This window comes from Zeus faber (genome assembly GCF_960531495.2).
Source record: "Zeus faber genome assembly, chromosome: 2".
Lineage (NCBI taxonomy): Eukaryota > Metazoa > Chordata > Actinopteri > Zeiformes > Zeidae > Zeus > Zeus faber.
Window position 1 is genome coordinate 10593475 of NC_137189.1, and position 14462 is coordinate 10607936.

The 14462-nt window shown below is 45.1% G+C and overlaps 1 protein-coding gene across 2 annotated transcripts; it reads right to left on the bottom strand.

Moving 5' to 3' along the window:
- Positions 1 to 1171: 1171 nt before the first annotated feature.
- sel1l (SEL1L adaptor subunit of SYVN1 ubiquitin ligase) lies at positions 1172 to 13814 on the bottom strand. Of its 2 annotated transcripts, none has more exons than XM_080022028.1 (21): positions 13400 to 13814; positions 13211 to 13248; positions 12523 to 12730; positions 11163 to 11330; positions 10519 to 10624; positions 9986 to 10148; positions 9831 to 9884; positions 9682 to 9741; positions 9090 to 9171; positions 8771 to 8925; positions 8362 to 8418; positions 8199 to 8267; positions 7703 to 7780; positions 7505 to 7567; positions 7104 to 7191; positions 6221 to 6369; positions 5753 to 5918; positions 4986 to 5060; positions 2712 to 2884; positions 2336 to 2464; positions 1172 to 2167 (listed from the first exon to the last, which is right to left on the bottom strand). In XM_080022028.1, the coding sequence occupies exons 1-21, from the start codon at positions 13467 to 13469 to the stop codon at positions 1916 to 1918; spliced, it is 2403 nt and encodes an 800-aa protein (XP_079878154.1). In that variant the 5' UTR covers positions 13470 to 13814; the 3' UTR covers positions 1172 to 1915. The 2 variants fall into 2 exon arrangements, with proteins under 2 accessions (XP_079878154.1, XP_079878153.1); XM_080022027.1 differs by having other exon boundaries at positions 4986 to 5063.
- Positions 13815 to 14462: the final 648 nt, after the last annotated feature.

The window sequence follows — 14462 nt, forward strand, 5'->3', positions numbered from 1 at the left end:
TCTTTATCTAGAAAAAAACAAAAACACATAAACACATAAAATGTGTACGTTTGAAAATCTATTTAATGACTTTCAAAGTTTATTATTAAACTGAGTTTAAGACATTCCAAGTCTTTTTAAAAGACCCGCAGACACCCAGAAAAATAACCCCAAATGTTGATATTTTGGTTGTTGACACAAAATGGAGAGGTATTAAATATACATATAATTTATTAATTTCATTACAAACTCATCGTGATGGTAAAAATGCAGTCTTTGACAGTCTTGCCCAGCGTAGCATTTTGGGCTGAAGATGTGTTCCGCGTTTGTATTTTAAACGTCATAACCTTTAGTGAAAGTGAATGCAGAGGACAACGAGTTACATTTTAGTTTTTCTTAATCATTCTCTTACTGACATTCTTCTACAGCTCCAGACACCTCACGGTCATACTGCCAGATAAAGGAAAATGTACAATGTAAGATGTACAACAAAAAAAAGGCTTGGCAAAATGATTATTTTTAAAACACGGGTGTTTTAAACCTATTTTGCTACGAGAAACACACAAACACACACTCGCACACACACACACACACGCCGTGGCTTGCTTCGCTTCCTGTTTCAAGCTTAAATGTGTCTCAGTTTGCGCTGAAAAAAATGGATTCTCGAGGAGGAGGAGGAGGGGGGGGGGGGGGGGTCACAACAGCTGAAGTTATGTATGCAAAAACAAAAAAAAAAAAAGAAAATAAAAAATCTCCAAAATCTGTACTAATGAAGCTGCTCTGGTTGTGCTGGCTCAAGATGTTCTTGCGTCAGCGGACACTGCAGCTATTCAGGCTAAAAACGGGAGGTGGGGGGGTACGAGACGTGGGAAGACAGAAAAGCGCTGGCCGGTCGAGGGCAACGCAAGAGATCAAAACGAAACACGTTGGTGGAAGAGCGGCCGAATCGGTCACAATGGAAATCTGGAAGAAGAATTGTGCGATCATTTGTGTTTCTTTGATTTAGGGACTGTATGAATCAATCCTTCATTGACCATGGCCCTTTCAAATATAATATATGTATATTTTTATTTATCACTGGGGACTATGTGCATCACCAGGGTTTGACAAGTATCGACGAATCTCAACCTACAAGCTTGAATTTTAAATGATTCACGTCACAAAAAGACTACAACAAGACTGGGCATCCAGATCAGATGTTGTACAGGATCAATAACTTTATACAAACAATTCAAGAGTTTTAGGGGGTTCCTTGTTTGTGTTCTCGAAGAAATATATCACCGTTTTAATGAGATCCTCTTTGTTCCAGTGTAATATTGGCTTCGCAACAACACACAAGGTGGCGTTCCATTATCTATAGGTGTGTTTTAGAGAGAACCAAAACAATAAAAAATAAAAATAAAACTAATCCTAAACTACTCAAAAATAAAAGCCAAGTGAGAAAACAAGCAAAAGTGACAGAAATAAGACGACGCCTATCGTTGCCCAATTACTGGCCACAAAGAGGGACTGAAGCAGATAAAACTGAGTTTAAATCCCTTTAGAAGAGAGTGGAGCGAAAAAAACCAAAAAAAAAACGCACAGATGCAAATTCCAACAACATGTCTGAGCGATTCCTTGCATTTGCCGTCGCTGTGGCCGAGTCCGTGGTGGGGGTGGTGGGGGGTGGGGGTCTGTGGCAAAACCCTGAGTCACAAACTGATAAGTCCCAAGTCTGCGTTTTTCTTGTCGGACAGTTAGTCCACAGTCGATAAGCACACCGAACGTCTCTCTTCTCGTTCTTGTTTCCAGCATGCCAAGGGGAGCGAGGGGGGAGTTTGGTTTCACGCTAGCTGGTTAGCTAGTTAGCGACGGTTGCCCTATGGGGGAGGGAGGGAGGGGAGGGGGCCCTGGGCTCCCCCATCAGTCATTCTGCGCCTTCCCTCCTCCCGTTCTCTCACTGCTGCTCCTCTTCAGCCTGAGCAGGGGGAGTCTCTCCGGGCTGGTCCTCCTGGAGGGGAGGGCGGGCTTCTTCTGGCGCTGGGGCGGGGGCAGGGGGTGGCGGGCGAGGGGGCACAACGATCTGGTGCTGCCGTTGCCGGTAGGCGATGACGGTGCCGAGCAGCAAGGCGATGACGGTCATGAGGTAAAGATCCCACTCCGGGCCCAGGAGCTGGTCCAGGTCCAGCTGGGTGGCCAGCTCCTTCACCTGAGAGGGGGGATATTTGTCAATATCGCCCATCGACAAATATGCATTATATATGAATATATACTTCCTAAGAGGGAGAATGTGGATGAAAATAGAAAATCCAAGTATTGTGATTTTGTGCTTTGGCAATACGAGCCACACTACCTCCCCACTGAGGGTTATACCCACGTTGAGATCATGCAGGTACTGCAGGGCGTAAACCAAGCCCAGTTTGCACAGAGCCAGGAAGACCGGGACCTGGGCGTCAGGGCTGGCCTCCGCCGCCATGTCGTAGAAACGCTTGGCGAGATGAATGTCCTGCAGGGCCACAAGAAAAGAAAAGATCAGACTCTATTCACCACAGGGGAAATTCAAGGCAGATGTTAACTAGTCGCCAAATATTGTTTCACAAACCAACATAGTGTATTTAATGTGTGAGATATACATGTTAACAAAGATCCATGACGATATGCTATAATGTATTGGCCCAAAATAGAAGTACTCATATAGAATGTAACTAGTATTAGTGTGTGTGTGTGTGTGTGTGTGGGGGGGGGGGTCCCACCTGCTTGATGCCCAGGCCTTTCTCGTGCATGTAGCCCAGGTTGAACATGGCCTGGGCGCCGTGCTGCTGCTCGGACGCCAGGCGGTAGTGGATCACCGCCGTCTCGTAGTCCACTTCGGTGCCGTAGCCATAGAAGTGGTAGTCCCCGAGTTTAATCCTGGCCACGGTGTAACCTGCACCGCACCATTAAAGCACACGCCAAGTAGCTTTAGAATTTGAAGTTTTAATGTGACTCATTTGTTTGAATCTCATTTAAATGCGGCAGATATAGAGTAGTGCTAGTTCACTTGTCACCTGTGTCAAAATAAATAATGTCAAAATGAGTCCAATATTAGTCCTGTGGGGGGGGGGGGTGAGTGTCGTCTATGGTACGCTTGCTGGAACGTACCACTCTCTACAGTGTTCAGGTAAAGGCTCTTTGGCCTGGTACTACCGCGTCAGCTCCTCCACCTCTACCGCGTCGGCCTTCTCATCCTTGTTGGAGTTCAGGCCCACCACAACTGTGTCATCGGCAAGCTTTATCACGGTGTTGGAGCTACTCTTAGCCAAACAATCATACTCTGTATGTACAGAGAGTACAGCAGAGGACTCAGGACACAGCCTTGGGGGGGCTCCTGTGTTGAGGGTGTGTGTGGGGTGGGGTACTATGTTGTTGAAAGCTGAACTGTAGTCAATGAACATCATTCTCAAATAGTCAGTCAGCCCCCCCCCCCGTCAAGGCAGGATAGGGTGGTGAGCAGCACATGAGAGATTGGTGATCTGTTGGGGCGGTAGGCAAACTGTAATGGGTCCAGCGTGCTTGGGAAAAAGGAGTATATTTGATCCTTAGTTAGTCTCTCAAGATACTTCATGACCACCGAGGTGAGAGCAAAAGGACGGTCGTCATTCAGGTCGGCTGGCTTGGCTGTCGTGGGCAGGTTGGCACTACGGTTTGGGCCAGGGAGAGGTTGAATGTGATGGTGAACAATGGGACAAGCAGGTCGGCACAGGACTTTAGTACACATCTGGGAATGGCGTCCGGACTGGCTGCTTTCCTGGTGTTAACCCGTCTCAGAGCCTTCCTCACGTCGCGCTCTGAGATGCTGAGTGTGTGCTCACCTCCGGCGCCAGAACTCAGCCCTGTTGTGCTCACCGGGGGCCCAATGCGAGCGCCGTTAGCCTCCGAGCGCACAAAGAAGGAGTTCAGATCTTCTGTCATAGGACAGTCAGCACTCACCGTGGTGGTAGCGCTGCCTCTGTAGTCTGTGATCGTCTGGCGTCAGACAGCTAGAACCGGGACTCCACTCTATCCCTGAACCGACGCTTTGGCTCTTTCACGCATGGTCTGACTTGAACGGTGGAAGAAAGATGGCCTTGTAGACCTCCTTAAACTGCGTGTAGGGAGTGTTCCAATGTCGGTTCTCCTCTCATGGAACAGGAGATGTGTTGATGGAGATGCGGCAGAACTTGGTGAGGTTGAGGTTCTGCCTTATTCCAGTAGCTATCAGGGCTGTGTCCGGGTGTCTGTTTAGCACATTATGAAGCTCTGATAGAGCTGTGTCGGTATCGGCCTGCGGAAGGGATATAAAATGGACGACACATGATCGTCTGATGCTCCAGGTAAGGCGAGCAGGAATGCGAGAGGGCCGTAATATTCCCGGGGGTCACACCATTTGTTGTTGACCATGAAACAGACTCTACAACCTTTGGAGTTCCCAGACTCTGCTCTTCCATCCATCCTTTTTCAAATTTGGAAGGATTCAGTTTACGTGCGAGACAACCATGTCTCGGTCAGGCAGAGGATATTAATCTCTCAGGTCCCGTTGGAATCGGATCCTTGCCCTGATGTCGTCCATTTGTTCTCCAAGGAGTGGACATTGGCAAACAGGACACTGGTTAGAGGTGGCCGAGGTGCCCGGGCCCTGAGTCTGTTCCAGACTCCAGCCCCCCCCAATCTTCCTGGGGGGCTCTGCATCTCTGTTGTTGTTCTGGTGCGAGCCTTGCAGAATCTCCTCCGGCCACGAAGAGGTTGATAAAAAGTGTGGAAACTGGTGAGTAATCCTTAATCCAATGTCCATAAGTGCACTGCGACCGTATGTGCAGAGTGCTGATGAAATTGGTGCAGAACAAATAACAAAAAATTAAATAAAAGGCTCAGTCTCAGTCCCAGAGCTGTCAGGTAGGCCTCTGGACACAGTGCCACCAACTTGGAATCTCCACAGCCTAAATAAACTTTTGTTCGATTTGGGCTTTTATATAGACTGATTGGTCATTTTGCAGTGCATCTGGACTCACCCTGGGCTGCAGCTCTGGTCCAGTGCAGCAAGGCCCGTGGGTAAGTCTCGTTTTCACTGAAGATCTGTGCACCCTCTGCTGAAAAGAGATGTTTTACTGTTACTACACTGAGGCCATGAAGGTTAAGACACAGAGGTCACGTGAGGATCATGACACACATACAGGCATTTACCAGTACAATAAAGTGTTTCACAAGAAGGATCAGAGTCGGGAGCTTGCCAAGAATAGTGAGAAAAAAATGCCGCGCCATGTTCTTCTGTTCACTATTACTGCAGTACACATCTATATCTAAGTGTAAACCTTACCCTACTGCACTGACTTTCAAAATTATTAGCAGCTGAAATAAACTCTTACTTCCACCACCCAATGAAGTTCTCCTGATCTCAGTGGATGGACGAAATTGGTTCTCAGGTCTTTGAAATCATCTTTCTCATTAGAAAATGAATTCCCTCTTTGGTTTAGATCATGAGACTCAGACTTGAAAATGGCATTTGGAAAGCAAAAATCTTCAAAAGCATCTTCCCATAGGTCATTATGGAGGACTTTAGTGTTTTGGCAGGATCTAACATCCACCCGTACTTATATAAGCCAGAGAAAAGCGCAGAGGAGGTCCAACAAAGACAGATAGAGGACGCCGTTGGCGACACCAAACAACCAAAATCTTCCACAGATTGTATGTTTTCACTACTTGCAGTGACTCAGCTGGAATGGGGATGGACTTGCAACCGTGCCATTACATAATGTCGATGGTTAGTGGTTTCTCTTACTCTGGTCCAAGATGAAGGCCACGTTGCTTTGAGCCACCTCATAGCCCTGCTCGGCCAGCAGCAGGTACTGGACCAGAGCAGCATCCATCTCTCCCTCCTTGAAGCTGCTGTAGGCCGTCATCAGACGCTCCGACCAGCGGCCGCGCTCACACACATTCTTAAAGAGCTGGAGATTAAGCAGGGACAGTGTTTGAATAAGAGTCCTTTTGGGGAGTAGAAAAATGGGTTCTTTTTTTTTTGTTCACAAATACTAAATGTCACATGAAGAGAACAACATGGATGAATTCTCAACCAGCATTCTTCTTACTTCAATAACAGGATATTGCCTGACAGGCTAATGACCTTTCAGGAACTGGAGCTTACAGCATTAAAAGGAAAGTTTGAATAATTGATCCAATAATTACATGCTTGCCAACGCACGTCAAGGCCCCTGATTAAATTATGCAGAGGAACTCAAGGGTGGCTGACCTCCACGGCAGTGTGGCAGGAACGCATGACGCCGGTGCCGGTGGCGTGCATCTGGGCCAGGTTGTAGTAGGCCAGGATGTGGCCCGCCTGCGAGGCCAGGTTGAAGAACTTCAGCGCCTGCTTGTAGTCCCGCTTCACCCCGATGCCGTCTGGGAAGCACACAGAAAAAAAAAGCAAAGACTGAATGGGGAGGAAGAGGAAATGGGTCAATTTATTTATTTTTTTGTTAAGTTTTAGAGGAAGTTGGAAAATGTTTAAACACTTGAGGCGCAGAAGAATGTGAGACATCAGTGACTTGAGGGGGCGTCGTGAGCAGAATGATGGTGGGCGAACAGCTCCGTTTCCGAGGGAACCAGACACACCACAAACAAGTAGTTTCACAAGGAAACAGTCACTCGGATTCTCACCGAGTTCCACTGGCAACAGCTCACACCAACACACAATCCGAGTCTCTTATTAACAACGCTCATTTATTTTTAAAATGATCTACACTTACTGAGCCCATATTTTTAACATCTACATTTAAGGCATTAGTAGATATTTACTGATGTGCATTGTGGCCAGTTAAGTGAAAACAGCACCAAACTGACGACAGGCGATCATGTATCAGAGTTACATTTCCTACATTTTAACAAAATGTAAGACAGGATTTTCAGAAAAACGATTTATCTTGAGATTAGGAAATACCACTTAATGACTTTTAAGGGTTAATATTTTATAAAACTGTATATCAGACATTTTTTTTTTTTAAGCATTACGACTTCACAGTAACCTAAGAGACTGTTAATGACAACCAAGGACGCAACATGACATGAAAAGCTCTGTGCCAATGGAAGATGAACAAAGGCGTCACGCAGACTCGGTATTTCCCCTCGACACTCACTGTAATACATGGTCCCGAGCTGAAGCTGTCCATCCACCCAGCCCTGTTCTGCCGCCTTCTGGAAGTACTTCAGTGCCAGCTCATAGTTCTGAAGGCAGAAAACACACACACACACACACACACACACACACACACACACACACACACACACACACACACACACACACACACACACACACACACACACACACACACACACACACACACACACACACACACACACACACACACCAACCTGGAACACCTTTTCAGTCTTCTAAAAGAGGAATTGTCTTCTTATCATTTTTCCAATACTGTCCAAACTCAAGACATCCGGTTAAAATTGAATTCAGATGAGGGGATGTCGCTTTAAGATATAAATGTTGTATTTTTTGATCAAACATTTAAAAAAGGACACTTACTATTGGGACACCCCTTCCGTAGAGGTAGGCCATTCCCAAGCCACTCTGCCCTACTGGATTCCCCTGAAGGAGGAAAAATCAAACAAAGCAACAATTTAAATAATTTTGGAGTATGTCTGTTTGTAGCACCCCCATCTATATCCACTTTGTAAAAAAATAAAGTAAAAACTGTATTTGTTTCATTGTCAGGGTTCTTACCAGGTCGGAGGCCTTCTTAAAGTACTGCAGGGCAGTCTCATTGTTCTGAGGCACAAACTCGCTGCCCTCCGAGTACATCTGAGGTACAGAGGAAGCACAAAAGCCAGAAACAAATCAGAGATCTGACGTAGTACCACGTTGAAGCGCTGGAGCGGTTGCAACTCGGCGCCACCTGCTGGTGAAAAACTGACATTGACGTTAACTTTGTGTTTGCGTTTCATTGGGCTGGGAGTCTTCACTCTCAAATTCACTGATATTCCTGATATCATAGGTTTGTCAGTATTTTGGAACGTTTTAAAGCACACAGAGAGGTTAACTTTAGGTGAATAAAAACGACAACTTAGAAACATTCTTAACATACTGCAAACTCCATCTCCAAATCGTGTTATGATATAAAAAAAAAAAAAAAAAAAAAAAAAGAAAAAAAAGGGAGATGATTAATTTTCATGCATTTGCTTTTTCTACAAATCACATGTGTGATGGACATTTTGCCCACCTTGCCCAGGAAAGCCATGGCATGGGTATTCCCTGCGTTTGCAGCTTGGTTGAAGTAATCGTATGCCCTCTGTGGGATGGAAAGCACCAAGAACATGTTTACTCAGTCTGTACAAACAAAACCAGAAAATACATTGAAATGTAACTTCCAAGGATGAGGATACCTGGTGGTTTTGCTCTACTCCGCGTCCACCATGCAGGTGTAGCTGGCCGAGTCCCACCTGGAAAGGTAAAGTTGTCATGCATACTGTTGCCGCAACAAACATTTGATTCCTATGTGTCCATTTGTGTTGGCATTTTGCATTTGCTTTGCTTTGATGCAGTTTATTAAACTTCCATTGGAAATGTACATTTTCCATCTTCTTTTCCTGTTAAAACAGCTTCTACTGAACTTGGAATGTTTTTAAGGTTGCATGAAACAGAGCCTGTAAACATAAGCAGCTGACTGAATTGCATCAGGACATTTTCCAGATAAGAGAACCAACTACATTATCTTGCCAAGGTTACAAGTCCTGGCAGAAATTATCATAGCACACTTATTGAGAGCGGCGGACACACAGAGAGCCCCTCCACCTGAGCTTGGATGTCTCCTTTCTCTGCCAGAAACTGGTAGTACTGGATCAGATCCTCCTCCAGCATCCCACTGGTGGAGCCGGGGTTCTCCACCTCATCCAGCAGCCGGATCCTCTGCACGGCGCTGCCCCCTGTCAGGGACACATCACTGGCCACTGGAAGGGAAGAGAGGAAGCATACAATGAGGATTAATTGTGGTGTCAATCAATTTAACATGAATTAACACTCCATCATATATCTTTGTCTGGGAGCGGTTTGACCCATCACACAGTAGTTCAAGTTGTTGTCCATCAACGAGCGGACAGCGGTGGATTCTCACCCTGATTGGCCACAAGCCTGTAGTGTGTGAGGGCCGATTCACAGCTCTGAGGAACACCCACGCCGCCCCAGTATCTGTATCCCTAAAACAACCAGAAGAAACTTCAAATAATTTCATATTTTTAATGTGAAATAACATGATTGCATGATGCATGGATAAGAGGTGCGCAATATTGACAAATATTTGTTATATACAGTGTTAATAATAATAATGAAAATAATTAAAATAATGTGATGGAAAATTTGGAATAGCTGAAATGAACAGTCTATAATATTGCCAAATATATAAAAGCATTTAAACTCAATGCATACATTTTTTTTTTCTTCTTTATTATTTTAACATCTCATTCCTTCAGAGTGCTTTGGACAAACTTAAGTCTTTTGAGAAGGCGACAGTACCCTCCCCCCACATCCAAGAAGTGCTCTGTTTCCCAGTGCTCATTTTTGATTACATCTTATAATATTTTGGAGAAAAGGATCTTTAGTAATGTAGTAATGATGAACAGCCTGCAGTTACCTTTGCTGCATGACATTTCATTCTAATCAATACATCACACCTCCACCAAAAGATCACAGAATCAGTGTTCACTCACCAGAATCATATGGGCAACCAGGTTTCCACCCAAAGCTCCGAAGGTGTAGTAAACCAATGCCTGAAAAAAATGTACATTGTATGTAAAATATGCTGAAGGCACTCGTAAAAAAAGAAGCAATGATTTAAGTAGTAGCAAGTAAAGAATACCTTAGCTTGACTGGAGTTTACGCCCAACCCTGCAGCGTACAAAAAACCCAATGCCTGTGGAAGAGCAAGGGGAAAATGTTAATGGAGGTAGGAATTAAAGCAGCATTTTACATTTTCATCCCACTCAGGGAAACGGCAATATGAAAGAGCTGTACCGTCTGAGCTTTGGGGGAGCCCTCGATGGCCAGCTTCTCAAACAGCTCCTTGGCCCTGGGGATGCTTTGGGCCATATAGTCTCCAAACAGCATGGCGTAGGCTACCTTCTCCATGGCTTTGTGGTGGCCTTTCTCCGCCACTTTAAGCAGCTTCTCATACAACCTAGAAGAACAGTTAAGTCAGCTGAGGTGAGGTGATGAAAGACCAACTGGCACAGACATAAAGATGACGTGCACAAAGAATAGCAGCTGGCGACAGACTTCTAAGACAAGAAGGTAAATAAACCCAGGCTGCTGACAACCATGCAGGCACTCATAAAAGGAGAGGGACAAGGTGCAGAAGGCATCAGAGAGTAAAATTGAGTACTTATTTTAGACGCCTCCAAGACAAACGTGAACTCAATTTAAGACAGATTTTTGGATAAATCATATTTCAGGTCCCAGTATTTCAACCATCCAAATATTGCTAATCAGCACAACCCAGTGGCACAAATGATGACGAATCAGCCGGCTCTGTATTTTTAATGGCTCACTCTTTTTTATGGTTCATCCGGGTGGTGGCGTTAAGCATGCGAAGGATGCTCTGATACTGCTCCTCTGCCTCCTCTGCCTGCTGCCTCTGCTCCGCCTGCTCCTCCGCTGGAACAAGAGAGAGAAGAGGAAGATGGAGAAAACATAAGAGAACACTTTATTCCTGTCCAAAATAATCATTGTATTATATAAGATGATGCAAAATGTCTCAAAATATTAGGTCTGAAATGTATCAGAGTATTCCAGTTTTGGTCTGGTATTAGATTTTATATTATCAAGCAGCGATGTGATGAATATGAGCTAGATTCTTTAATATGGGACTTAGACAGGCAGATATTAATATATCTTGAATATTACCCTACTAGTGCTCTATTTGTTCTCCATTTATTTTGAAGAGGCAATCAGCCCCAAGATCATTTTTGTATGAGTGAGGACTTTGCAAAGTGTTTTACAATTACTTTTAAGTAGCAATACATCTTTCTGTGCATTATCTGCAGTACGTCTAAATGCACTGGGAATGCTGTATGTTCCTATTAATGTCAAACTAGCAGATGTCTTTGTTTTGAACAACGGACAAATTCATGGAATTCCCTCATGATAAACGTCTTGATTGGAATTATAAAAATATATATTAATGAAGACTTACTCTCACAGAATCCCCACTTTATGTCCTGGTCATAACCATAGGTGGTGGCACACCACAGCCTTCCATCGCCCCGCCCATCTGTCGTGCAGTCCAAGTACTCCTTGCCCTGGAAGAGGAAGGGGAAGATGCAGGTCTCCCCATCGGCTGTACCTCCGTTCACCACAGGAACTAGATTAACCCATGGAAAAAGACAGGAGAGGTTAAAAATAACAAGCAGGCTAAATTCGAGGGCACTAATAGACAGTGGATATGCACAGGGATTCTCTTTCAGGAAACCTGAGGAGGACTAATTTGTTGGCAAACTGCAAATGTATGGATCAGCAGTTCCAAATGTTCAAATGAAATGTACACCTATATTTAATATAAAAGAAACATACAAACAAATAGATAAATGAGAGCCATTACTGAGTTTGTTTTTCATTTTAACAAATAATTAACTTCACATACTTTATACTTTTATTCATTGCATTGTGACTACATATATCTAGGGGAACATATTTTTATATAATCACAAGTCTGAAAGGGACCATTTGTTACAAACAAAATTTCTGTGTGAGAATGAGAAACCTCAAGATTAATGATCTAAAAAAGTAAGAGTCCAGTAAACGCATGTAACTGGCTGCAAGAAAGACCAAAGGTGCAACAGCACATTTCATTCCTCTTAGCTGCAACCACACAGCCATGTGTGGCTACCAAAAGCCATGTGTTATAATTATAGAAAGAAGAAACAGTCTTTATTTGTCACACAACACACCACACTACAACACATGCTTGCACACACACACGCACATGCTGCCCACAGCCAGGAGCAGTGGGCAGCATACGTGGACGCGCCCGGGGAACAGGTGATAAGTGTCCATCGCTGGTCAGACGATGATGGGTGCATGTTTTTGGTGGGGGTCCTTACTGACGTGAGGTGGAGGAAACCCCATGTGAGCACGGGGAGAACATACAAACTCCACACAGAAAGGCTCCTATTTGGGAGATAACCCACCGGACCACGGTGCCAACAGCGCCCCAGGCGGGAATCGAACCCAGGCCCTTCTTGCTGTGAGGCAGCAGTGCAATGCACTGCTGCAATAATAGTAGCATTTCAAAAGTGCAACAAGGGCTTAATGTCAAGACAACACACGCACGCACACGCACCCACGCACGCACAGACGAACGCACGCACAGACGCACGTGGGCCCCCTGCCTCCCAATCGAGGCTCGTCTTGAAGACCAACACTTTCAAGGAAAGCACCTGGTTGCTCGACAACCTTACAGACTGGCTGCTTTTGAGACCATATTCTGTAGCCCAGACAGTCCCAAGTAGGACACTTATGGAGACAGATTTTCCCTATGGGAGGTTTTCTCTTACTCTCTTTGGGCTTTTCTTCAACCAGTGGAGGCTGGTCGGGCAGATCCTCTTTCTCTTCACCCTCTAGTCCACTGTCTTGCCGACCGTCCTCTGGTTGTCTCTCCTCTCCTGTAATGGGGGCCTCATGGCTGGAGGTCACAGAGGCTCCGGCCACAATTCTTGACCCCACCGGGACATCGTCCTCCTCATTGTCCGGGTCATGGTAGGACTAGAGGGAAAGTTTTATTAAAATGGGATCAGAACAACTTAAAAATACTGATAACAGCTGTCAAGGCACTCTTTCAGATCTTTGATTTTACAGATGAAATGTAATCAAGTGAAAAACGATGGTACTGCTCTTCAAGTGGAAAGCGTCCCTGAACGAACTCAGATTTAAGCAAAAAATAAACTATTTATATGCAAATGAAGTCAAGAAACATCCATAGACATGTGCAACATTTTACACAGTGCAAATTGAAAACCAAGTAATGTTTCTTGGATAGCTAGATAGATATCTCATCCCGAGGCTGGGAGGGAAATTGCGGATGCATTCTAAGTAAGAAATACATGCAAATAAATACACAAAAGTTATTACTCCCGGGCAACACACCCTGACATGATTTGCTTTGTAAGTAGTTTATAAAAACTGGGGGCGTTATGATTATTACATGCTTTCAATACTACATTTGACTAGAATTCACACGCTTACCTTTAACTCTGGGACATCATTCCCATACTGCTCCTCATCTAGAAAAAGAAACCCCAGAAATACAGCGAGAGAGGCTTTGGGTGAGAAAACCGAGCTAAGAAGCTGTTGGAATTGGTCAGATAAGGTGATCCTATCATTCGATTTGAGACACATGGTGCAGCCAAGCCCCCCCCCGGTGCCCATACTCACCAGCCGTTATTCCTCTGGCACAGAACGCCAGGAGAATGCCCACCGCGCATAGAGACCCTTTAAAGCCCATCGCAGCGACAATAATAAGCCAGACAACCTGCTAGCTGGAGCCTCTGAAACGGACAACGAAGAACATCCAGTGACTCGCCCCCCACACTGAGATCTCCTGTCTCCCGTCAAGACTGTTCATAATCTAGCCAAGAGCAATCGAGTCCATCGTAATCGATCCAAAGGGTTGTTTGGACGATCAGACGTCGCTGGCTAAGAAGCTAAAGCTAGCGCTAGATCGCGTTGGCGAAGGTAAACGCAATGGAGCAACGTTAAAAAAAAACAGACGCGGCTCGCCGGTCAAAAAGACGCGCTGCCGAGGCGAACTTGTTAATGCAAAACCCGTGTAGTTGAACGTCAATTACGAAACTCTCAGCCCTCGTTTTTTTGTGTCACCGGACAGCACGGTTAGCCCGCATCGTTAAGCCTCGGCCACAACTTCCGTATTTTCTCAGTTCGACCAATAGCCGCGCCACTCGGACGGGATCGGCCAATGGGAGGGCGGCAGGACGTGTCAGCCAATCAGCGGCGTACACAGTTACGCAGCCGCCAGACGGATTTGTCCACGACACAGAAGCCCGTGGGAGGTTCGACCCTTTTCGAGAATTCGGTTCTTGACAAGTCACTCGGTAGAAAGAGTCGGTCGGTTTTACGACTCTTCGTTCGTCTGATTCAGTCGCTCTAATGCCCGAACGAGGACTGACTGTGGACGGCGAGTCAGAAGGGTCAGTTTGGCTCTGAGTTATGAATGGAATTCTTACAATAATTAAATGCTGTATAAATTACTTAGGTGTAAAAAAAAAAAAAAAATCAAACTGGATCCCACAAATATTGTAGCCCATCTCAAATCATTTGTTTTTTTCAGAGAAATGCAAAGCGTGAATCACAAAATGTATTTGTTGACAAAATTATTTATCGGACTGTAGTGACTCCCGGCGCCCGAATCATTCAAAATATTCGTTCGCTACGGCTGAATCGTTTGTGAATCTTGCGTCACGATAGCTGCAATACTCAA